The sequence below is a fragment of the Cygnus olor genome, chromosome 15 (genome assembly GCF_009769625.2).
Source record: "Cygnus olor isolate bCygOlo1 chromosome 15, bCygOlo1.pri.v2, whole genome shotgun sequence".
Classification (NCBI taxonomy): Eukaryota; Metazoa; Chordata; class Aves; order Anseriformes; family Anatidae; genus Cygnus; species Cygnus olor.
The window spans coordinates 17,158,421-17,181,391 of NC_049183.1; the positions used below are offsets into that span (position 1 = coordinate 17,158,421).

General features: G+C 45.7%; 1 protein-coding gene across 9 annotated transcripts in view; it reads left to right on the forward strand.

The window, feature by feature from the left end:
• The window catches only part of TNRC6A (trinucleotide repeat containing adaptor 6A), an 83,884-nt gene that overhangs the window by 21,622 nt on the left and 39,291 nt on the right, over nt 1–22,971 (forward strand). For 6 of the 9 annotated variants that reach the window (XM_040575160.1, XM_040575161.1, XM_040575163.1 and 3 more), the window contains exons 1-2: nt 11,546–11,738; nt 12,372–12,419. In XM_040575160.1, coding sequence (XP_040431094.1) covers nt 11,734–11,738; nt 12,372–12,419 — 53 coding nt within the window. In that variant the 5' untranslated portion in view covers nt 11,546–11,733. Of the gene's footprint in view, nt 1–11,545; nt 11,739–12,371; nt 12,420–22,971 lie in introns of those variants that run through there. The other 3 variants (XM_040575164.1, XM_040575169.1, XM_040575167.1) reach the window with 3 other exon arrangements.

Genomic DNA, 22,971 nt, shown 5'->3' on the forward strand with positions numbered 1-22,971 from the left:
AATTTTCAGCAGGGACAGCTGAAGGATCCCCCCAGAGCAGGGCGGCTGCCCCTGAGCTGTGCGGGTGCAGAATTCCCTGTGGGCAGAAAGCCGCCTCCTGGAGCTTGCTGGATTTAGCAGTCCGGCTGCCTGCACCCCATCCCCTTACCACCTGCATGTCTCCTGGTGCACCCCCCTGCAGCCAGACCTGGCTGAACGCACGTGCAGGTCACGCTCAGCTCCCTGCCTGCCCCAGGCGCAGGAGCCAGCAGCCGCTGGTCCCCCGGGACCACACGGGAGGTTCATGGGCCATGGGACACGAGCACCCCGTCCTAGGAGGCTGGCGGGGCTGCCTGCCGTGTCTCCACCCCGCCTGCAAGCAGGCAGGCAGCAAAAGTGACAATTAATAAAGTGTTAGCAGCAATCATGTTAATTGCATCAAGCTATTAATAAAGGCAGATCTGTCAAAGCACAGTAAATACTAGAGAGGAAGTCAAGGAGCCGTCCCTGCCAAATGCAGTCCCCTAGCCCCACACATGGCGGGCGATGAGGAGGAGCAGCAGCAGCACGGTTCTGTCAGGGTCCTGTGCAGGAGAAGGCCACGCAGGCTCGGGGCTGCATGCCCAGGTCAGCATTTCTGGCTCCTATCAAAAGGCAGTTTAGAGTCTCGGGTAACTGACACAGATGTAAGTAATGTTCTCTTTACAGCCAGCCTTTCCCCGAGATGTTGTTAAATTAGAAGGGAAATCTATTTCCTGTTTAAAACAAAAAAAAAAAGGCGAGTGAACTCAGTGTTAAATATAGATATATGATATGTAAATGAATCTGACAACTGAGTGAATAAAAAATGAAGGTTTAAATTATTGAAGGGTAGGAGGAGATGGCGCATGCAAATAGCATTAATGTGGAAAGAGGCAGCTCTCTGAACGGGGAAAGGAGGTTCTGAAACATAATTATTTCTTTTAAGAAAAGGGCTACATATTAAATAAAAGCCAACAGAACCAGCACATGTTTATTTCAAAGGCCTTTCTTTCTATCATGTCACTTTATTCGCCTGGCTTTTTTTTTTTTTCTTTTTTTTTTTTTCCTGCAAAGCCATGAGAGAAATCGAAGGCTACTGAATATTTTAGCTTTAATTAAAATAAGGTAAATTAAGTTTTGATTGCTACATGAGAACAAATGGGTCCCAGAGATGGCCGATCACAGACTGCTATTGAGGCAGCTGTGAGAAGGTGTTTCCTAATGGATTTGGTGGGGATGGAGCTCATCCAGCCTTCAGCCCCATTGCACTCACACTGTGGTTCATCACCATCGCCGGGAAACTACGACGGCTTCCCGAACATTTGCAAGGATAGCATGGACTTAAATGGAAAAATACCTGCCTGGAGATGTTAGCCCACCAGAAGGAGTTAATTGCCCTAAAAGTGTGAAGATAATCTGTTTGGTTTTGCTCTTGTTTCATCGCATATGTAGTGAAGACCACAGGGTCTGGACACAGGGAGTGAAACAGCCTGGGCTGAGCTGGCTCCAGGGCGCTGCTGCTGTGGGGCTGGGGTTGCAGGGAGCACTGGTGGCTCACTGTTGGAAATAGAGAACCAGCTGGTTATTTTTATCAGCAGTAAAACTGACAAGGTAGTCTCACAGAATGGGTACTCTGCAAGCGCAGTAAATGTCTTCACTACCTTTCCATAGCTATATTTATGCCTCTCTGACCCTCTTCAGGACTGACAGGGCAGGTTACAGGTTTCCTTTTCCTAATTCAGTACATGATGGCTTGGGACAAGTTGTTAAAGCTATAGATCAAAATGTCATTTATTAGAAAAGTGCCTCCCCGGGGATTCTTATCCTTCGTTTATTATTTGTTGTGTGCTGACAGTGTGCTTTGCTCTGTCTAATCTGTCTTTCTGGCTATTTATATAGCCCTCATCACGGTAGCACCTGGGTGTCTCCCTTTGCTTAAAAAACGATGTTCTGTCTCTCTCCTCTTTCCCTGCTCTGGGAAGCGGGGTGCGGGCTGCCGCCCCGGGGGTGTTCTGCTGTTGGTGTGAAAAGTGCGTGATTGATTTCCCCATGCGCTTCCTGCTGCGAGCTCCCCGTGCTGCACGGCTGTCCCCAGTCCTGGCGGGGCACAGGGGGACGTGCACGAGCCCTGCCGAGCTCCCGGCTCACCGGGGACAGGCGAAACACAGGAACTGATGGGCTCAGAGCAGCAGCTTTTGCATCTGCCCGGCAGGAAGCAGTGGCCACTTTCGCCCCCTTCCCTGGCCTCGCAGGGACGGGTGGCAGCATCAGCGGGCGGCGTTAGTGGAGGGGCCGTGGGGCTGCGGCCGCCGGGTGGTCCCGGCCCCCACCCACATCACACCACGCTTGGCTGGATCTGGCCCGTGCCCCGTGCAGTTCCTGTGCTTTACATGGTAGATTACCTGCACGGCTATCAGACGCACAAATTGTGTTGTTCATGGCCACAAACCCTCAAAGAGCAGCCCACCAGCCAAAAGTTGTTGAAATAATTCTGAATAGAGACTGCTAAACCTTTATGCAAATAATTCAGGAGCTGAGAAGGAGATGGATTTGCTGAATTAGTTGTTCAGTATGTAGCACTGCCCAGGACAGACTAGCAAACCAACTAAAGCAATTCCTCCCACAGATAACTTCTGCATTGATGAAATGAGTGGGGACGATAATTCCTTCTTGGATGCCCCCTCATTTTCACCGCCTGCTCGAAGGATGCAATTCATTGTACTTGCCTTCCCCTTAGACTAGCAAATAATGTCAGCAGCTAAGCTGTAGGTGCACACATATCTGTGTGCAATCTATACATGAGATTGCAGTCTATATACTAGATTGCACTGACTCTCTAATTTGCTTAGGCAAACACAGAGCTTTCCTTAGCAGATGAATATGGCACTGACAGCACACCAGCAAATCCTGCTGTGTGTGAGAGATGTAAGTTTACCATTGAGAGTTATTTGCGGGTCTGTAGCCAAGAAAGCGGGTCCAGGAATCCTCCAGGCAATGTCCACCACACACCTGTGCTGTAGCAACAATTTACTTCCCACGTAACTGAGACCTGCCCAGCAGGGTCTTTGGTGAATTCCATGAAGTTTTCTGAAAACCATCCTCCTTGACTCTAGGAAGTCCTCCGTAGGACATCAGTCTTACCTTCAAACACACTCTGCTATTCAAACCTTTACCCTTGGAAACTCACCCTCCATCACTCTGTAAGGATGCCTTTTCACTTCTCCACACAATATCTGCCAGGCCAGAGTGCATTTTATACAGCTGGGGACAGCTGGGGAAAGTTAATAATCACCTACCCATAAGCACAATACAGACTAAAAGCTGAATTTTTAATGATCTGAATGTACAAAGCCAGGTTTTGTCACAGTCCCCAGGGGGCTCGGGGCTCACCTCCGTTTCCCACAGCTTTCCACCCACTGTCTGACACTTTGCTAGAGACCGAGGTTCCCATCAGGATGGGGATGGTGCCTCTGCTGCCTGCCCGCTCCATCCCTGCCCGCTCCATCCCTGCCCGCCCCCTGCCCAACCAGTGCCCCAGGGGCCCTGCCCCGTGGTCTCCATCCCAATGCCCCCGCTGCACACCGCCAAGCGCCGCACCCGTGTCCGCAGCCTTTGTGCGTGCTGCGCGCTGGCAGGCAGCCAGGCCGTCCTTCCCAAGCCGCCTTTGTTCTGCGGGAGCTGAGCGATGCAGACACGCGGCCTCGCTGCTCGCTCCAAAACGTGGGGCAGGCTTGTGGCTGCTGCCTGCCCCAGGCAGAGCCCTGCAGAGGGCCCTGGGCCTGCAGCGGCTGCGGGGTGCCCGATGGCGGGGGCAGGCAGGGTGGAGACGTTCTCTTTCTCTCTCCCGCTGCCTGGGTGTGTCTGTGATTTCCTTGCGCGGTCAGACGTGCCGTTCCCAGAGCAGCCCTGACCACGAGGCTCAGATGCAGCTGGATTTGCTGCACCGCAAAACCCAGTAGCTGAGATCCCATCGCTGGGTGGCAGAAAAGCTGCTGGGGTCAAAGAGGAGCCCCCGGGTGGGACCCTGGGACCCTGCCCAGCCACGGAGCCAAACCTGCCCAGCCTGGTGCGCCCATCCTGCCCCTGCCCTGGCGGTGCTGCCCCAGCGGTGAGGTCCTGCACGTGGCCACGCTGCACCGGGCAGCAGGCGGGACAGGAGCCTCCGGTCTCGGCCCACATCCGCAGCCCCGCTGCTGCTGTGCTGTGCTGCAGCTGGAAGTGGGCACGAAGCTGCTGGCCTCAAAGGTCTGGCAGCAAAGACCTTTCATCTTGCTAAACCTCAGACAGTCTCCTAAGTAATTTACTGCATCACTGTGGTGAGATGGAAACCACTCTAGCGCTGCAGTTCCCATGACACATTTCACAGGAGTCACAGTGTCAGCCTAGATGTGTTTCCTACATCCCAGTTTAGGAAATTGCTTATGAACAACTGTTGGGAATGCCGAGTTCCCCTCCTCTCCTATCCCGTCCCAGCGCCTCTCTGCTGTGCAGAGGGTATTCAGAGCAGGCTGGGCCCCCGGCAGCGTCAGGGAGAGGGGGAGAAGCCCGGCACGTGCAGTCCAGTGCCGAGGCAGTCCCAGTGACCGGCAGAGGTGGGGGCACGTGTGCGGAGCAGGGCTGGTTGGACTGAGCAGGGCTGGTTGTCTCCCACCCACAGCTCGCCAGGGCTGCCCAGCTGTAGCGGCCACACAGAGGACCCTGTCCTGCACGGGGGGAGCCGTGCTGTGCCAGCCAGCTGCTCTGCCGGAGCTGATGGGGAGAAGAAGCCAGGCAGGGCGAGGCAGCGGCGAGCCACCAGCAGACACAGACAGGCACGGCCATTCCTGACCTGCCAGGTCCTCTGGGGTCTGAAGCTCTAGTTTAAAGAGAAGACCGAGAAAAAAATCCTAATTCTTAAACAAAAAAAAATGTTATATGAGCGAGAGTCCCCAGGTACATACTTATGTCACAAAGTGAGAGAAAAGCATAGCAATGTAGCTGCCCCTCAGTAGGGCCACAGTTATGCATGCATCTGTCTGAGGCAGGAAGCCATTTTACACAGCCAGCATTAAACCAGGTCTAGTATATAAATAATTGTACAGCCACGTGTCTCCCTGTACTTCTGGGTGCACTTGTTTGTCATTCCAGAGAGTGTAAGTGACTTTATTCATACACTGTGGCCTGCTGTACAGCGCATCCTCCCACAACCCAAGTATTCTCTGCTGTTGTCAGAGAGAAGTGCATCAGAGGTGAAATCTTCCGTCGGACCGTGCTGTGCTGAGAAGAGTGCCTGTTGGGCTGGACAGCCAGCAAGCACTGGTGATGAGGAGCTGTGCCCCGGCTGCAGGAGGCGGCAGGCAGCGCACACAAACCACGGTGCAGCCAGCAGCCGGCCCTGGGAGCATCCCTTCGCGGTGGTGGCTGTCCCCACAGCATGGCTGCGCCGCTCCTGGTGCTCCCTGTGGCGCTGGTCGGGGCAGCCGCTGCCTGTGCCGAGCTCCTGGTGAGCCGCTGGGGCTGCAGGGCAAGGAGGAGGGAGCAGAGCACTTTTCCCTGCATGCTTCATCCCCATGTTCCTGCCAGGTGGTGGAGGACACCGTTTTGTTGTTCCGCGCCTCTCCAAATAGTGCCACGCTACTTTCTGGATTTTTATTTATATTTAGCAAAAACCCTACAAATAAACTAGAAAGAGCCATGGCAGTAAAGCAGCCGCCCACCCACAGTGACCCAGCCAGCTCCGGCACGGGCACAGCCTGGGGACCCGTGCCAGTGCCCAGCCGTGCCGCGGGTGGGGGCCCCCCTGTGTGCCTTCGGGGGGGTAAAGATGGGGACGGGACAAAGAGGGAAGGGCGCGATGGAACCCTGAGTCAATTTTCTTCCCAAGTGCTATGCAGCCCTGGTAAATAAAGATTGGAAACGTCTCTTGCACTGCGCCACTTAAGAGACCAGGGGATGTGAGGACGGCGTAATTGGCTGGATGCAGAATGAAATTCAGGCTCAGCGATTCCATTTTACAGTTGGCAGCCTTCCCAAGCACAGATCAGGGGAAGCAAGTTGGACTAGCTTTAAAACACAGGGAAATTCTTTATCTTTTATAATTTTTTGCTGATTTAAAGGGTAGGATTAAATTCTCATTTAATAACCCCAAGTGCCTGCTCTCCCCCGCTCTGATCACTCTGTGTAATGGTGATAATGCTGGAAAGGCACTGGAAGCCTGGAGGCAAGGCAGCAAATTTTCTTTTCCTGAGCACGGATCTAATGATTGTTTGCTACTGCAGCCTGTGAAACAGGCACTGACTGCTTAATCATGAGCCTTCGCCTAAGATTTCGGGAGCTGTTTTCCAGGTCTGTTTGGAAGGCAAGCTGAACACTTTCTGTTAGCACCTTCCAACTTTGTCATTTGCGTTTCTTCCTCCTAATTAAGGATCCTACAGAGACCCAGATGTCTAACATAAATAGTCCAGTTGTCTTGACTGAGCTGCTCCTGGGCGGGCAATGTGTTTATGAGCAAGAACTGCTTCTTCAGTGCTTTTATATTACCACCTCTTACCATCGGCTATGCTATTTTTAAATCATTCTAAAAATGCATCCTGTAAATAAAACCTCTACAATGAACAAGAAGAGGATCCTCCTAGCAGAGTAACACACAGAGCCTCTCTGTGAACAAGAAGACTGTTTTCCCTTGTCTGTCAGATCAGCTCATTTAGATTATTTAAGTCAAGTGCAATTTTGAAAACAATCTGTTTTGCTCATGACAGCTTCTTCATTCTGTATAATGATGCTGAATGTAACAAGCGGCAAAGGGTTATTGACGGCAAATTCTCCACATTCCCAGGCCTGCGCTTCTCATGTCGACTTATAAAAGGAGCCCCTTGCTTTATTTTCCCCAGACATTAAGCAGAAAGTATTTTCTAACGTGTCGGCTTTAGAATGCTGCGCTGAAGCTTCATTTTGCATGAAGCCTTGACAGCAAATGCAGATAAAGGGGAAGGGTGGAGGGAAGGGGAAACTCTGAAATGGCGCCAGCTCGTTTTTAACTGTTTTTAGTCAGTACATTTCTCTCTCTCTTGCAGTTTACTCTCTTGCTCTGATTATGTAAAAATCCTAATTAAAAAGTTAATGGGGAACTTGAAGACTGGAGAATCCAGATGCGTGCCAGGCTGGCAGGGGGCAGATGGTAGCTGCTGTTGTTGGGAAAAGATATTTGGGGATCAGTGACCAGAAGGCCATGTTTACCGACTGGTGAAAATGTAACTGTAAAGATCCATCGCTGGCAGCTGCCTGGAAGCAGAGCCCTCGAGTATTTGTTTCCATTATTTCTAATTTCACATATGACTGTAGTGCTTTAGGGACGTTCAAATACATACCAGGAAAGCAGTCGCCAGTCTAACCTCAGCGCTACGAGGACACAACACAATGTTTCCCAAATCCCCAACCTCTCGTCTTGCCGGGGGCAGGCGGGTGCTGCAGGAGGGCTCTCCCCACCAAGCAGCCATCGCCCTCATCCCTTGCCAGCATCAAGGCGAGCAGCGGGGCCGTCCTCCGCAGGCTGCTCTGCTCCCTGCGCTCCCTACAACTGCTGCTCCGCCACCAGGAGAGGGAGAGGTGGGGAGCCACAGGCACTGCTCCCAAGCACTGCTCATCTCTGCAGGGATGGGGAAGAGGACGGACGGATGTCTCCAGCAGGCCCAGCTGGCAAACACCTGACCAAACAACCTTACACACCACATCAAAGTGCTTTGGACATTAGCCTGGGTGGACGTTAGGCGCTGCCTGTAAACGTGCTGGAATGCCTCTGCCGTTCTGAGCACACCAGTGGCAGGGTGTGGAGGAAAGCTCACTGGCAGCACTGGCTGGATTCCTCCCTGCATGCAGTACCTGAAGTACTCCTTCACCCACTTGTGAAGACAGTGGCTTCCTAGAGACAGTGAGCCCATAAGGAAGCGACATTTCATAATTATGACATTTCATAACGGATGTTAAAGACTTTTCTACACTTCAGCTGCTCCCAACCCAGATGGTTACACACATCTTTGTAAGTGCAGAGGTGTTACTTTACTGTCCTTTTGCTGGCCAAAACAAGAAGCCTGGAGGTTCAAGCTCTAATGAACACAAGAGAAAAAGAAGAAAGAATGAAACAAAAAAAATGTAGCAAGCAGGACAGAAAGTGACCCAGATCTTCTCTTCCAAATAACCTTATGCTCAACAAAACTTCGAAGCTAAGGCCAAGGCTAACACTGGTGACAATTCTGGAGGTGGCAAAACTGGATTGCTTTGCTCTTATGAGCACTGTGGCAATCAGAGGGGGCAACAGGAGCTCAGAAAAAGTAACTACAGCACAAGTCCCAGCACAGTTCTCCTACAGCATGTCATCACCATCCTGGATTGTTTCTGTTGGCAAATGGGGAGAACCAGCGTAGTTAAAGGGTGTCCCATGTTACACTGTCATGCATATTCCAAACAGCCGCTGCATGGCTAATGAGTTGACTGGTGAAGTCTGAATTCAGAACAGAAGGCCTCTCAATATGCAGTTCTGCATCTCTTGCAGGATTTAAAACAAGGAGAGGCTATCTAGCACCACTTCCACCCAATTGCTGTGGCCTGTTAAGTATGGCTACTTGACTAACAGTCCTTTTGCTGCTTCTTGAAGAAAATATTCTTTTTATTTGAGGGTTGTTGACCTGCCATATTTTCACCAGTGTATCCAGCAATGAAGCAGCCAGTTTTATAGCTGTAAGAACATAGCTGAAATAAAGTGTTAGTTGTGAGGGTGAAAGATGTAGGATCGCAATGTTGGTGTGAGATGTTGGCATAGGAAGTAGGGGGGTAGTTAATGAAGCAGATTTGCTGATAATGTACAACAAATTGTAATATTTACAATACAGAACGGAAGCAATTGCTACAGCAGTCTAACTGCTGGAAGCATGTGCATAAATAAATTAGAGAACAATCTAAAATAAGAAAACTACCGACCTTGACTATGAATGTTATTGACAGAGGCATAACACAGTTAACAAAATGTTATAATAAGAGTAATGCATTTATTAGCCTTCCTATCTGAGGACAGACTTCACAACAGTCCTCGTACATTGAGTGCAGTCCCTTTAAAAACAGATGAAACAGGACTGCAGTGAATGAAACAGTCACAGAAAGCTGAATCCAGATGCCAGGAAATAACAGCTTTCATTTACACGCTATTACATCACAATCCAAACTTTTTCATATGAAGAAAAATAAACCTCAAGACCAAATTTAACTTCCAAGTTATTAATAGAAGCAGAAAAACTAATTTCAAACTGTCAGTGCCCTTTTAAGTACATGAAAAATAATACCATCACTTTATGCATGTGCATGTTCAGCTCACAGCAATGCAAGCTATATCATTAAGCCTCTAGGAAGAGGACAAAAATAACCTTACTGGCTAGGCTGCATTGTCATAAATGCTCATCTTTAATAATGTAGGATCTTCTTCAGCTGAAAAATACTCCATTCATGCTGGCAGAAAGGCAGGCGATATTGCAGCAAACTTACAGAGACAATTGCTCATTTGTCCAGGGCTTCAATTTATTTTACAGGTGAATGAAATGGCATTCATTTTTTTCACTAACACTAATAAGAATGGTAAAAGCCAATTGAAACTGAGCTGGTAAATGTTTGTAATAATGCTGCAATCTGGATGCAAGAAGAGAGCAGACTTCCCTATGCCAACAAAACCACTTTTCTCAGCAGCTCTTATAATACAGCAGACAGGATGATGCTTATTTCCATTTGAACAGTAGAAGGGAGTTTAGAAGAAAATTAAATTCCTGAACATTACTGTAGGCACATACAATATCAATTATTCCCTTGAACAGTAGCTGTTCAGACTGCTAGGGTATTTTTAACTAGTGCTTTAGAACTAAATGAGGAATGCCAGCTAGCAGCCATCTGAATGACAGTTTTGCTGTGCACCAAAACAACCTAGCCTGGGACCAGACAGAATATATTGAAAACTAATATATCTTGTTATATTTCTGAGATTGGTTTGCAGAGATGTAGCTACAAGTATGGTATCAGTATACTTGCTATGGCACTGATACCTTTCCAGTTCAACTTGTCTAAAAAGAAGCCTCTAATCTGTATTTACTCTTTTCTTACAGAGTCTGCTAACAGTGGTGCATCTGTGTCTTTCAAAGAATTTTATCCTCTAGGCATTGGAACTTGGGGAGAGAAATCAACCATAATGTTTCCAAATGCAGGCATGTTAAGCTGACTCATGAGTTTAAAACTATTGCAAACAATCTTCTTATATATGCTTATTATTCATGCCAGTAACAACACTTTAAATTGCTCTAACTTAAAATATAAAAACATACTTCCTTGCCATTATTTATTCTGTAGACTTGGATGGTGAAAATTGAATCTTTTCACTTTCATTTTTGAGGAACTTTCCAATTCTTGCGTTTGCAGTATTTGGGCTACAAAGACCTAACTACAATGCTATCTCTACCTTTCCTACAGAAAAGTGCTTGTAAGGACGCACTTCTGTTTACGGTGATTTTTTGTCTGATCTCGTCTTCATTCTGTCTCAGCATTACTGTTCTTAATTCTTTTCCATTATTCCCTGTCAGTTCTTTGAGTGATTTAATTTCTCCAAATTAATTTCTGGGATATTTTTACCGAAATCAAGTGCAGTAAAACAGCGTGTGGCTTATATATTCTTCTCTCTTTATTGCATGTGTATGAAGTTACTTTAATCTAAAACGTAAACAGAGATATTTTATGTGTTCAGATAAATGAATTTCTAGCTAGGTTTGTGAACACTAGATGCTTTTCAGTGTCCTCTCTCAACCTAAGGAAGCCTGTGGAAGGATAAAAGAAAGGACTACCTCACTTCATGGTGTTTATTTAGACATTGACACCTCTTTTCCATCAGAGTCAGCTGCCCCAAAATTCAGAACAGAACCAAGCATAGCAGTAGCGCCTGGGAACAGAAACAGCCGTACCACATAGGGAAAAAGTACTGGTGGGAACGTGTGTTATTTGCCTATTTGTGTGTCATCCTGCATTCATCAGGGAAATGACCGCTCTTTTCTATGGATTGTTGCAATAAGGTAATGCTTGGGATTCTGTGTGCGTTTTCAGGATAAGTAACAAACATGGTGATAAACTACATCCTCAGACAATCTGCCGGACGGAGCGCTGCAAAGGCCAGCCCACCCACGCCGGCTGCCACAGCCGCACTCGGTGGGTCAGGGCTCTGCGCCCGCACCTCGGCGGGCCGCTGGAGGCCGGGGGCACGCACAGAAGCCCCCGAACTCGGGGTGAGCTCCCTCTGGGGTGCCCTGCTGCGGCTGGGGCAGGCCGCACACGGGACGTTCGGGCCCCTGGAGACCAGGCCCGGCGCCCGGCGCCTCCCGCCCCACCGGCCCGCTGAGGGGGCTCGGGCCGGCAAGGACGAGGCCTACTCCCGGGCCGGGCCTCGGCGTCAGGCGGCGGCGCCTCGCGGCCCCCTCCCCGTTGCCAGGGCGGTTGCCGGCGCGCCATGTTGGGGAGCGCGGCGACCCGGAAGCGGTGCCGGGAGCGGGGTTTCTCTTCCTGCGCGGCGGGGCCGGGCCGGCCGGGTTAGGAGGCAGGAAATGGCGGCGGTGCTGCAGCAGCAGCTGCAGGGCCCTCCCGCTCCGCAGTGCCGGGCCCAGGCCGCCTAGAGCCGCCGCGACAGCGCCGGGCCCGGGCCGCAGCCACGCCGGGCCGGACTCCGAGCACTTTACATACATGAGGTAGCGGGCGGGGGGAGAGGAGGGGAGGGGAGGGGAGGGGCAGGGCGGCGGCGGGGCCCGGGAGCCGCGGGCGGGGGAGGGGCCGGGGCTGGGACCGGGGGGCGGGGTGGAGCGGGGCCGGGGCCGGGGCCGGCACCGGGAGCGGGACCGGACCCGGCGGGGACAGGGGCGGGGGCAGGGGGCTGCATCCCCGCGGGCTCCCCGCCGCAGGACCGCCGGGCGGGAGCGGGGCTGGGCGGCGGGAGGCGGCGGAGCCCCCCGGCAGCGCCCCGCGGAGCCCCCGCTCCCGCTCCGCCGCCCGTGCCCTGCAGCCGCCCGGCCGCGGGGAGGTGGCGGCGAGCGCCGTTAGGCGGCCCCGGCGCGAGGTGATGCAGCAGAACGGAGCGGCCGGCCCCGGGGCGGCCGCGCAGGGTGAGCGCGGGCTGCGGGGGGGGGGCGAGGGCGGCTTCGGCTGGGCCCCGGCGGGGCTGGGGACGCGCAGCCGGCCGGTACCGGCAGCCTGGGCTCTGCCCGCTGCCTCCCGGCGAACCCCGCTATGGAGCTCGCTGCGTGTCCTAACCCCGCCGCGGCTTTATTTTTTGCTTTCTGCTGCATTTGTGTTGACATGGAAACCAACACCGCTTTCTGTTCCAGAGAATTGGAAGCTAAAGCTACCAAAGAAGTCGAAAGAAAACTAAGCAGGTGAGATGCCCGTTTGAATTCACTCCCGCACTTTGGAAAGCGTCAACCTAAGGCTAAAAACTGGTGTGTTTGGTTTTTTTTTCCTGGGCCTTTAATTTCATGTTAATTATAAGGATTAAAAAAAAAAAGAACTCGAAAATGTGCTTGTCTGTTGCATAGGGGAGTCTGCAATTTAGGTAGTTCTGTAGTCTAAACACCTTTTTAATATAGTTTCTTTTACATAATAACAGTACCTGAATCTCTAATAGAATTTGTTTACTATGGTCTTTTGCCAGGGGACTTTTACTAGGGCCATTTGAAATAATATGTTTAAACCCTGAATTAAACTGATTGCTAGTTTTTACATAGCTTGCTTTTTTCTTACTTATGGCAGTTAATCAGTCCCAAACTTTCAGATTGATTTACGATTACACTGTGAAAATTGATCGGCTTTCTCCCATTGTCAGTGTGTCTACCTTTTTTTGATGATATGCCTAAGCAGGTTTTTTTTTTTTTCCATTTTATTGTTGGCATCTGAACAATATATACAGAATCATCAAGATGTATTTAAAAATGATAAGCTGAATATAATGTCAGGGTAATTGTTAAATGGACTTTACTTGAACAGAATATTTTCAAATTAACTCTTTACTTTTAACTCTTTAATCTGTCCACCAAAAATTCCAAAGCAGTCTAAAAAATTAAATCATTAGCATTCTGTGGATAGTACTCAGTATATACTTGATACCAGAAGCAATTTCAGAACCGTGTTTTTAGATAGAGTGCTGAGATACGTATTTATAATGGCACAAGTCTTAGAGTCATAAAAATGTGAAGATCTACTGAATTGCTAGTGAGGTCTGTCCTGTCACCCTGGCAGTATAGATGGTGAAAAGAGGTGAAAGTAAACTGTACAACTGCCTGAAGAAAGCGTTTTGTGGGGAGTGAGAACAGATCAAGGTTCACTCAGTAACTTCTGGTATGGCTTGGGTGTCTGTTTTCTGACACAGGAGCTATGTGTTTTCTTCATTTAAACGATTAAGAGCCGCTTTTTCCCTTAGCGTATCAGTTGTTTTCAGAAACCTGTCATCTAACTGGTTTCTCTTTAGTGAGGGAATTTTCATCATGTGGGCACGTAGCCTGGTAAAGCTGCAGCATGCCTGCTCTGGATAGGCCTGATTGTTTTACTATTGCAGAGCTCAACAGATAGCCTTCATTCTTTCTCTGCTATCGTTGTTTGTGATCTTATTAAATTTGCAGTGACCTAGTCAAATTGTAAAAGAGTAAATATCTTTCCCTGGGAAAGGTAAATAGACCCATTGTACATTTTTTCTTAATCTAAAACTTCATAGTGTATATACAGACTTTAAACTCTGTGGGATGTTGGAATTTCTTCATGTAAGTTCTGAAATTGCCTTTGGAGTTTATGCTTAAAAATAAATAGGTAGGAAATACCCTTTTTGTAAATCTTACTTAAATATTGGTTTAGACTGTTGGTTTGCAATAGAGTAAGTATTACAGCTGTTAATACAGCTTGCTTACCCGGTTAGAGCGATGACTTTTAATCTCGGGATTAGAAATTTGGCTCATTTGGCCTCTCACAAAAGGATCTTCATTTGGTCTGCGTCCTCTTTAAAATGCACTTCTGCAGTGGACTGGGTGTATACTGCTGGTTTCAAAAATAGGCATAGTGCATGACTGGCAACAGTAATTCGAATAAATGTGTTGCACATTTTATTGCTGCATAATATTACAAGTGAAATGTAACCTGTTCAGTCTACCTCTGAGCAAGAACGTGTTACCTCCCACTATTAACTAGAGGAATGCAACTTAAATTTGGGTCAAATCAGCAGCTGTAAAAAAGGCCACATAGTTCTCTTGGTTTAAGAAATAGCTTTTTAATTCTGTTTGCTAAACAGGGCTTTTCTACCTCACTTACGTGGAACTGAGAGAAGGTAAATATCTGAAATATGTTTACAATTTTACTCCCAAGCACAGGCATTTGACTCTTACTTCGCAAGCATACAAATTATAGGGAAGATTAACAACTCTGCTTTCATTCACCCGTTTCTGCTCCATCTGCATTGGTTGCAGACTGTCTGTGTTCTGGGAAAGCAGACTTTGCCTGACAGCGCATATACCTCTAGATTTCATCCATGTATTTATTCTTCTAAGTTACTGCTGTATGTTTGTTGTTTTTTTTCTTAACTCTTCTGTGTTAGAATAACCACCATGTTTGCATGAGGCTTTCCTTATTTGCTTTAGAAAAAAAATGAGATGGTTCAATGACAGAGGCATAGATATGAGAAACAGAGTGAGAAATGTAGTGGTTTCTGCTGATACTTAAGCACTTGATTTTCTGTTGTTATTTCTGTTGTGGTTTTTTTCAGGGGTGGGAGGGGCAGGGCTTTTTTCCTACAGGATGACTTCTGCAGTCAAATGAGAAGAGCTTACTGCAAAGAGGCAGCATTCTGTTTATACCTTTATACCTGTTTATACCTTTCAAGACCTTTAGAGATGCTTAAGCAAAATGATACATTCTTTTCTCCCCTACCCAATCAGTGGGATGCCTTTTCAGATGATGTGTAATTGTCAGGTTGTCCCCATAAGGTAGCTCGCATTCACCTCTTCGTTTTCTAGTGTTACCGGAAACCCATCACGCAGCGTGCTTCTTGACTCCACATTAATAATACTGAAGCACTCTTCAGTAGTTACAGTGCTGGACTTGAGCAGCGTTCAAGTTTGTGCATATGTTACAGATATCCTGCACAACCAGTCCGCTTCTGGAGAAGCGGTTTAATGGATCTTCCTATCCCTGTTTGTTAAGTGAAGACAGGGATTGTTTATTGCCACTACTGAAGTCTTGTGTATTTAGATGACAAACTCTTTGGGAAATAGGCTTGTATGATTGCGTAGCAGTAAACATGATAAACCCTAATCTCGGGTGAAGCCTCGGGGAGAAAATGGAACCAAAATGTTATTCCAGAACTATGGCGTATTTATAGCGGTTGCAGTTTGTAACGTGGTTCTACTGAGCCAGCTTCTGCGCTAGGGAAGTGGGAAAGATGAGTGTCTCTGAAAGAATTGATAATGGTAGACACGATAGTTGAACTTCTGTCACCTCCCTTCTAGGGTGATAAAGACAGGTATTTTAAAAGCAGAAAAGAAAGTAGCTGGCACCTATTTGCTAATTAGTTATGCACTGAGGTATCAGTTTTTAGCTTGGCAGAGCCTCTTCTTTACGTTAATAGCTGGGAAGAATTAACACATGCAGAATCTGTATACAAGTGGTTTAACTTTCTTATCAGGGGCTTTCTTTGCTCCTGTGTAATGCGCCGAGTGGTTTTAGTTGTCAGAATGCTTCCGTTTAAGGCATGTTTTAGGTGTCTTTTGTTGTTAACTTTAAAGTACTGGCTTCTCTTCCATAAACTTGGAGGATGTTCTTTGTGTTGTAATACGCTATTTTGTAGGAAGTGTTAATAAAGGAATAGGAGGATCAATTTTTAACTAAAATACACATTTTTCTAGTTGGTTGTTATATAATGATGGTTTAATACAAAAGCAAGCTGTTGGATTTTAGAAACTGAGGAATAGTTTTTATTGGTAGCTGTATGTATTTGCATTATCTAAAAAAACTAAATGTTAGGGAAATTTTAGGTCAGAATACAGCAAAAACATGAATTTTAAGTCTTCGCAGTGTGTTTGGAGGTCTGTATATAATATCAGACATAGGTGAGTTATGTAGTGCATGCATACATTTGCTGCTTTTGCAGAATTATAAAAGGTCTCCGTTCCGTATGCTTATGTAACTGACTGTTCCACCTGTAGCATGTAGTTAATTTATAACTACAAGAGCAAATAGTGAAATTGTTCTTTACTTGTTGTTGTTATTGTTTTGTTTTTAATTAAAAACCTTTTTTTTCAAATAATATATTTGTCACTGGAAATTTTGAAGTGGTTTCAGAAGCCACTGTGTGTAATCGCTTCTCATTGCTACTTTTATGTTTAACACATATAGCAAAGGGGTAGAGGGCAGAAATCCAGAACTAATTAGCACAGAAGTTGATGTTTGGTGATTCAATAGCAAGCATGCTCTCAGTGTCTCCAGCATCCTGTTATCAATAAATAAGCTGAATGATGCATGCCCTTTCAAGAAGCGGACCAATAAATACCGTTTTACTTTCAGTTATTAAATGTCTTTTTAGCTTCAGATATTAGGACAGGGCCGCTAGGGGCTGGTTGTTTAACTCATCTCCTTTGTCCAGTGAAAAGAGCTGCCAGCCCGCCCGCCTCGTGTTGGTCAGGACTAGTGCCAGCCAGTGGTCGGTCACTCGTTGCGTTTAGCACACTTGGCCAGAGGAATGACACTGAAAACCCAAGTGCAGGCTTTGCGGTGTTTCAAGAGCTTCAGAGTAACCTAACGCGGGATGCCTTTGGGAGAATCCCTTCCCAGCCTCATGGCTTGAAGCGTTTGTCGGTGATAAGTGTCTTTAAAATGTACTAGCACCATCTTGTGGGGCAGCGTGACTTTAATTTGGTTTGAAAGTGAATTGAGAAGGTGGCTGTTTGGCTGGCAAACACAACGTGAGCATCTGTAATGGTGCTGACATCTCCAGCAGCCTGTGTAAATGCGTTCTGAGCGCTAGCGTTCACTTGAAGAATCTCGAAACCCAATTAATACAATTCTGTTACATAAGTAGCTTAGTTCTGATGAGTGCTAGATAACTGGCATTAGTGGTGGGATGGCGACTTGATTTATTTCAGCGCTGACATTTGCTGGGTGCAAGTACTATGTGCTTTTCGCTCTGAGATAAATACCGTGTTCATAATATTGCAGTGCAATGTCTTAGATCTTAATTTGTGTCAAAAATCTTACTGTAACCATAATTTCCTCAGTGGGGTGACTAGAATTGTAATTTTATTGTGGTGTAGCATGTTTCCCTTTTGTATGTTATAACAGCAAAGAAAGCATGCTCTACAAACGTTAATTATTGCATCCTCATTATGTCTTTCAGGAAACTATGGGTATACTTGATTCTCATATAGTGTAAGAACAGAGGTTAAATATGTCTAACTACTTTCTCTATTTCAGCCCATATATTTTTAAAATGTCAAGCTGTAGCTTTTTAAATTACATGTTAATAGAAGCTTTTGCAAGACTTAAAGTAATCAGTAAAATATGATTTGATGTAAATGTTACCTGCAATGTTTACATCGTGAATATTATAGCTTTTCCAGATTGCAAGCCAAATAACAAATCAAACAAAACGTAAAATTAAATGTTAGCACTGTCAAAGCTTGAAGAAGTAGTAGAATGACCGTAGAAGGCAGAATGTAGTTGCTTTCCACTTAATGGCACAACTGATAGTAACGAACTGAAAGACTTAATCTCAAAAGTCACCCAGAATCACGAGGCACTTTGTCTTGCAAAAGTGGTACCTGTCTTAGAAGATAACTATACTTAAAAAAAAAAAAAAAAAAAAAAAAGGCTTATATAAGTAAAGAGTTCTGGTATGTGTTTTTTTTCCTTACGCAAACAAGTTGTGCTGAGTGAGTTACTGTGACAAGACTGCCACAACTGGGGGGAAATTTCAATGTGATTGATAAGTTTTTATCTAGCAGTCAGTCTATTCACAGTTATGCAGACAGTTGCACCTTCTACGTGTATGTTCTGAGAGCTTTCAAAAAACGTAGTCTCTCCTGAGGTCGAGATCAATTTTCATTTGGTCTCACCTGAAAATAACGTATCTTTCAAGTTAAGCTGTTTAAACTGAGGGTCTTTACTCCAGTCTCAAATGTAAATTTCATACGGCATGGGTATTTTATTTGCAGTTGATCTAAATTGCAGAACAAGGTTTGCATTTTCGTTACCACCATTCAGCATTGAGCAAGCTAGTCCAATTATTTAGTAGGAAAAGGAAATGTCCTGTAGATGTAGTTGCAGTGAAAGCTGGATGGCTCATAGGGGAAATGATAGAAGCCTGCTTATATAGTTCTTATGAACCAGAATTTGCAGAGGCTGAGGGGCCAAGCATGCTGCTTCCAACATCTCTGTTTTCCAAGGCAATGGCGTACACCTACCTAGATGCAGGGAAGAGCCCAGCAAAAGAGCTTGTTGTTTTTCCATTTTCGTCTTGTTACTCTTAGCCTCTGCTGCTACAGTGCTTTTTGTTAAATGCTGCAAAGTAACATGACGCTGTTGGTAATTTGTACTGAAAGAGACACCTAAAACGTTGAGTGCAGAACAGGCATGGGTAGCTGTGGAAGTGTAAGATGATAAATGAGAAATACTACGTAACTTTTCAAGAAGTAGCATTAAAAACATAGCTTGTTATAATTGTATGTTCTAAGGGATGCTGGAATCCAGTGCATAAATAGTAGCACGTGCTGCCTGTTGATAGGGTCATGTATTAACTTGTTGGAAAGAATAAGGGAGACTTGCTCTTTTGGCTGTCGGAGATGGAAATTTAGGAGTTCTGCCTTAGACTGTGATGACTTAATCGGTAAATCTAAATTAGTTTTTTTTTAGGTCTATGCTTATGTTAGAGGGTAGTGGTAGTAGGAGTACATTCCTTGAAAGATTCACATTTTTAATGAATAGGCAATAAGGACTTTACTGTTATTTAGTTGTACAATGAGTTAATTTTGCTTTTCAGTCATTGAGATTTAACGTTATAACAGTAATCTAATGCTCTTGTTAAAACCTACCTATAGGTAGGTAGTTTTTTTCAAGGTCCTGATGCATACTAACCACAGTTTGTGTGTGTGTGCTGAGCTGGCTTTGTCATGTAAAATCTCTTCTTAAATACATGAAAATAGAATGATCAGTGTCATAATTTAGGAATTTTACTGTTCCTATGTGGTAGCCGAAAAATGATGCTGAGGTAGAATATTCCAGAGCTACTGGTGTGTTATTTGTTAGCATTTGTATTCTAAAAATAAAATGTATCATGTTGACTTAGTTGTAGCAAGATCGATGAGTCACTTTTTTTGTTGTGAAAATACTGCTTTGCATTGCCTGTGCTTTTTGCAGTGCTCTAGCTTTCTTCTAAAACCTGAATGACTTTTCAGTTAACGAAGTTTCTGCATGTGAAGCACTAACATTTGTTAAGCAAAAGGCGTTAGTGGCTTTCTTAACCCTTAGAATTCTTCTCAGGATATTAGAAATCCTTTAAGTAACCTTTTGTTCCAGTAGACAGTTCAGCGTAACACACCATCCTGCGGCGCTGATGCGCTTCCTGCATCAGAGGGGTTTAACCTGTGCCCGTAGCCCTTGTTGAGCTTGCTGGAACGATTAATTCAGGTGGCAGTCAGGAGAGTTGGACTATTTCCCTGGGGCTCCACAGCCTAGCAAGGGCAAGCTTCAGGCTGGTTGACTGCTGCTGACAGCAACAGCCTGTTCCCCAGATGTCACCTCTCGCTAAGGCCCTGCAGCTCAGCATCTCGTACGCAGGCGTGCGCACCCAGCGCTTCTAGATGCGGGGGCACGGGGCCCCGGAGGAACCGTGACCAGACTAGGGGCTGCTCCAGAACTAAGAACCTGGCTCTCCAGGGCTAAGGAGCCTCTGGGAAACAGAAAGTCACGGGATGCTGACAACGATTCCAGCTGCACAGCCGGCTTGTGTTGGTGCTTTTTCCTGGGGTGATCTTGGGACAAGGTAGGCAGAGCGCTGCTCCAGGAAATGTGTTGAACGCAGCCTTGTGCAGGTGTCAGGCCGGCCGCATGTGTGCCAAGTGCTTGTGTGCTGTGCTCCAGCAGTGAGGTTGTGAGAGGAGAAGGGCTGGGGGCATGACTTCTGCTGGCCACGGGAGGAAGGTATGCAATGCTTGGCCTTGTCAGTTGGATAATAAGACACTTAAATGAATTCTGTGTGTTATATGCTCTGTGAGTTGTGATACATAGAAACTACAGATTGATTTCAGACCTACACACTTCTTGTGTTGTTTACCAATTTAATTCACGTGTTAAAAGTTGAGTTATTCCAAATGAACTCAGTCTGAGGATTTCTTGCAGACTTTGGTTACAGATTCTCAGGATGGAAGGCAATGATGGGCAAAACTGACCTATATCACACACACACATGTGCACAGATGTCACTGCAGGTTCATCGTTACCTCTGATTTGCAGTGTGTCCAAGGGATTGCTGTAAGCTGACCTGGCCAGCGGTGATTGTTTTCTGTGGTTACGTGACTAACCTCTTAGTTGCTCATTGATACCTAATTGCAAATGCAAGATAGCTTTTTGCAGGAAGACAGTCCTCACTGAACCTTGCAGCCTGATGATAAAACTATGGTAAAATGTGGAATAACCACATTGCCTACAACTGAAATACAGAGGGATCCCAGAAAGAATAGTTAGTTACTCAGTTTGCATATCTCAACACATCAGAAGCAATGATTTATTAAAAAGAAGCGACTGTTGCTTGCTGTCTGCCATCAGAAAATTTTAAAGGACAGAGGTTGGTCTGGAGAAACTTTTTAGAGTGGTGGTGGGAGGAATACTGCTAGCATTTGGCTGTTCATTGGCAAAGCATGCTACAGTTCTACTTGTGCTGTCAGGCTGATTTGTTTAACCCATGCAAGGAAAGTTTGTTAGTACTTGTAACAGTCACCCTAGAGCTGTTAGAGGAGAAAAAGAATGCTGGCTAAACAACAAATCAGTGATATCCCACCAGAAGGGACCACTGGGAAAAGAAACAAGTGGAGGATGAAATCAGTTTTGCAGTGAGAACAAAGATCTTGGCAAACAGGAATGAAGACTGATTTCTGTTTTTATTGGTCGCTATTCAGATACATGTAGAGTATGCTCCAAAGAGTTTGTTTACAGAGAGAAGTCAGAAAAGTCAAAAATTTGTAATTAAGTAAAAATTAACAAAAACAACAACAAAAAAGACACTTGTTAATTTTGTGAATACAGAACTTCCTACTCTCCAAATACGTTTTTACTAACTCAACGAAGTATAGCTGTTGTCTGAGTGTACTGGAAGAAATAGATTTTAGTAAAATGTTTCAGTTAGCACATGTGAAAAATGATCTTACGATTGTATCTTGGGTAACATTAATAGTCTCAGAAGTTTCTGTGCCCTGTAAATATTTAAAGTAGTGCAGCCTTTTTTATTCCCCGATGTCATATGAAAGCATTACTGTATTGTATCTCTTTTTGTTTGAAAATAATAATAATAGCCAAATGGCCACAAGCTTTGTGATTTAAGTATAGGTATCATTATTATGGCATCCTCCCTGCTGGGAGGAGAACCACTTTTAACGTTTTGCTAAAGAATCTCACAATGGGGCAGAAGAACAGTCTTAAAGCTTACAGGTAGAAATCAAATGGGCAGCGATAATGTGATGCTCACCTCTTCCAAAAGGCTGGCAGTATTATGCAGAATGCTAAATATAAGAATTTTCTGGCTACCATAAAGAGAAGACCTGATGAGCTGTTGTTTAGTATTAGTTGCATTGGCACCACCTGCCGTGAGAGGCGGGTGGCATAAGAATACTGGTTTGTCTGCTTAAAAAGTGAGGAAGTTATGTGAATTTGCCACAATGGAACTTGGCAACTAGAAGTCACGTGTCAATTAAAAGAAAGAAAAGAAAATTAACTGATACCTCGACTCATTTTGAACGGGACTTGAGCTGCATCAAATGTAGAATTAACCGATTATTTATATATCTGAAGAAGTAATGAAAGATTTGATGCTGCTTACGTATCCTGTATTTTACTGTATTTAGTTGCATCACTTCTGGTTTTTATATCAATTATCATATTTTAAGCCACAGTTTTGTAGTTGTAGGTAACTTGAGGCTAAAAAGGAGCCAAGTGTTTCTAGGCAAAAGTAAACCACTTATTGACTGCTCCTTAATGACATGTTTAGTTTTTTCCCCCCAAAGTTTTGTATAAGTAAGGTTGTCTTTATTAATATGAGTAAATTTGTATCCATGTCATTGAATGAGGCTGACTTTTTAAAGGAGATTTTAATATATTCAAAGTAAGCGTGTAATAAAATACCTTCTCCTGCCTTGCTTAGTGTGTGAAATGCATGGCAAAGATAAAAGAAAAAAAAAATCACAACTGTGTTTATGTTCAAAGCTGAACTTTGGAGATAAATGCCAACAAGACCAGCTGTCACCAACCGGGGTGTAAATTCCGTAACCCTTCCCTTGGTTGTGTCTCAGCTTTCTCTTTAGCTGCAGTAAGTAACAGATGTGAGTCTGTTCACTTTTAGTGTCCAGTGATCTCCAGGGCAGCTTGGGATCTGAGCACCTCTCGCACTGCAGCTGATGGAATAGAAAGCATGTACAGATCTGGGAGCAAGCTGCTTGCTTATGAAACATTGCTTTAAAAAACAGGACTTCTGCTAATCTCTGAAGTTTATTCAGAGAGTAAATGTGGTGTCTTCTTGCTTTACTTAGTCAACATCTGTGCAGTTTATTCCCACGTCCCGTTCAAAGTGCATAGAAATTAGGATTTGTTTGAAGGACGTGATTTCCTCGGTTAGAGGGTGGGTGTGCGTTGGAGCTGCTGTTCAGATTCAGGCTATCGGAGGTGTTTGGGGTAGCACAGATATGCTTC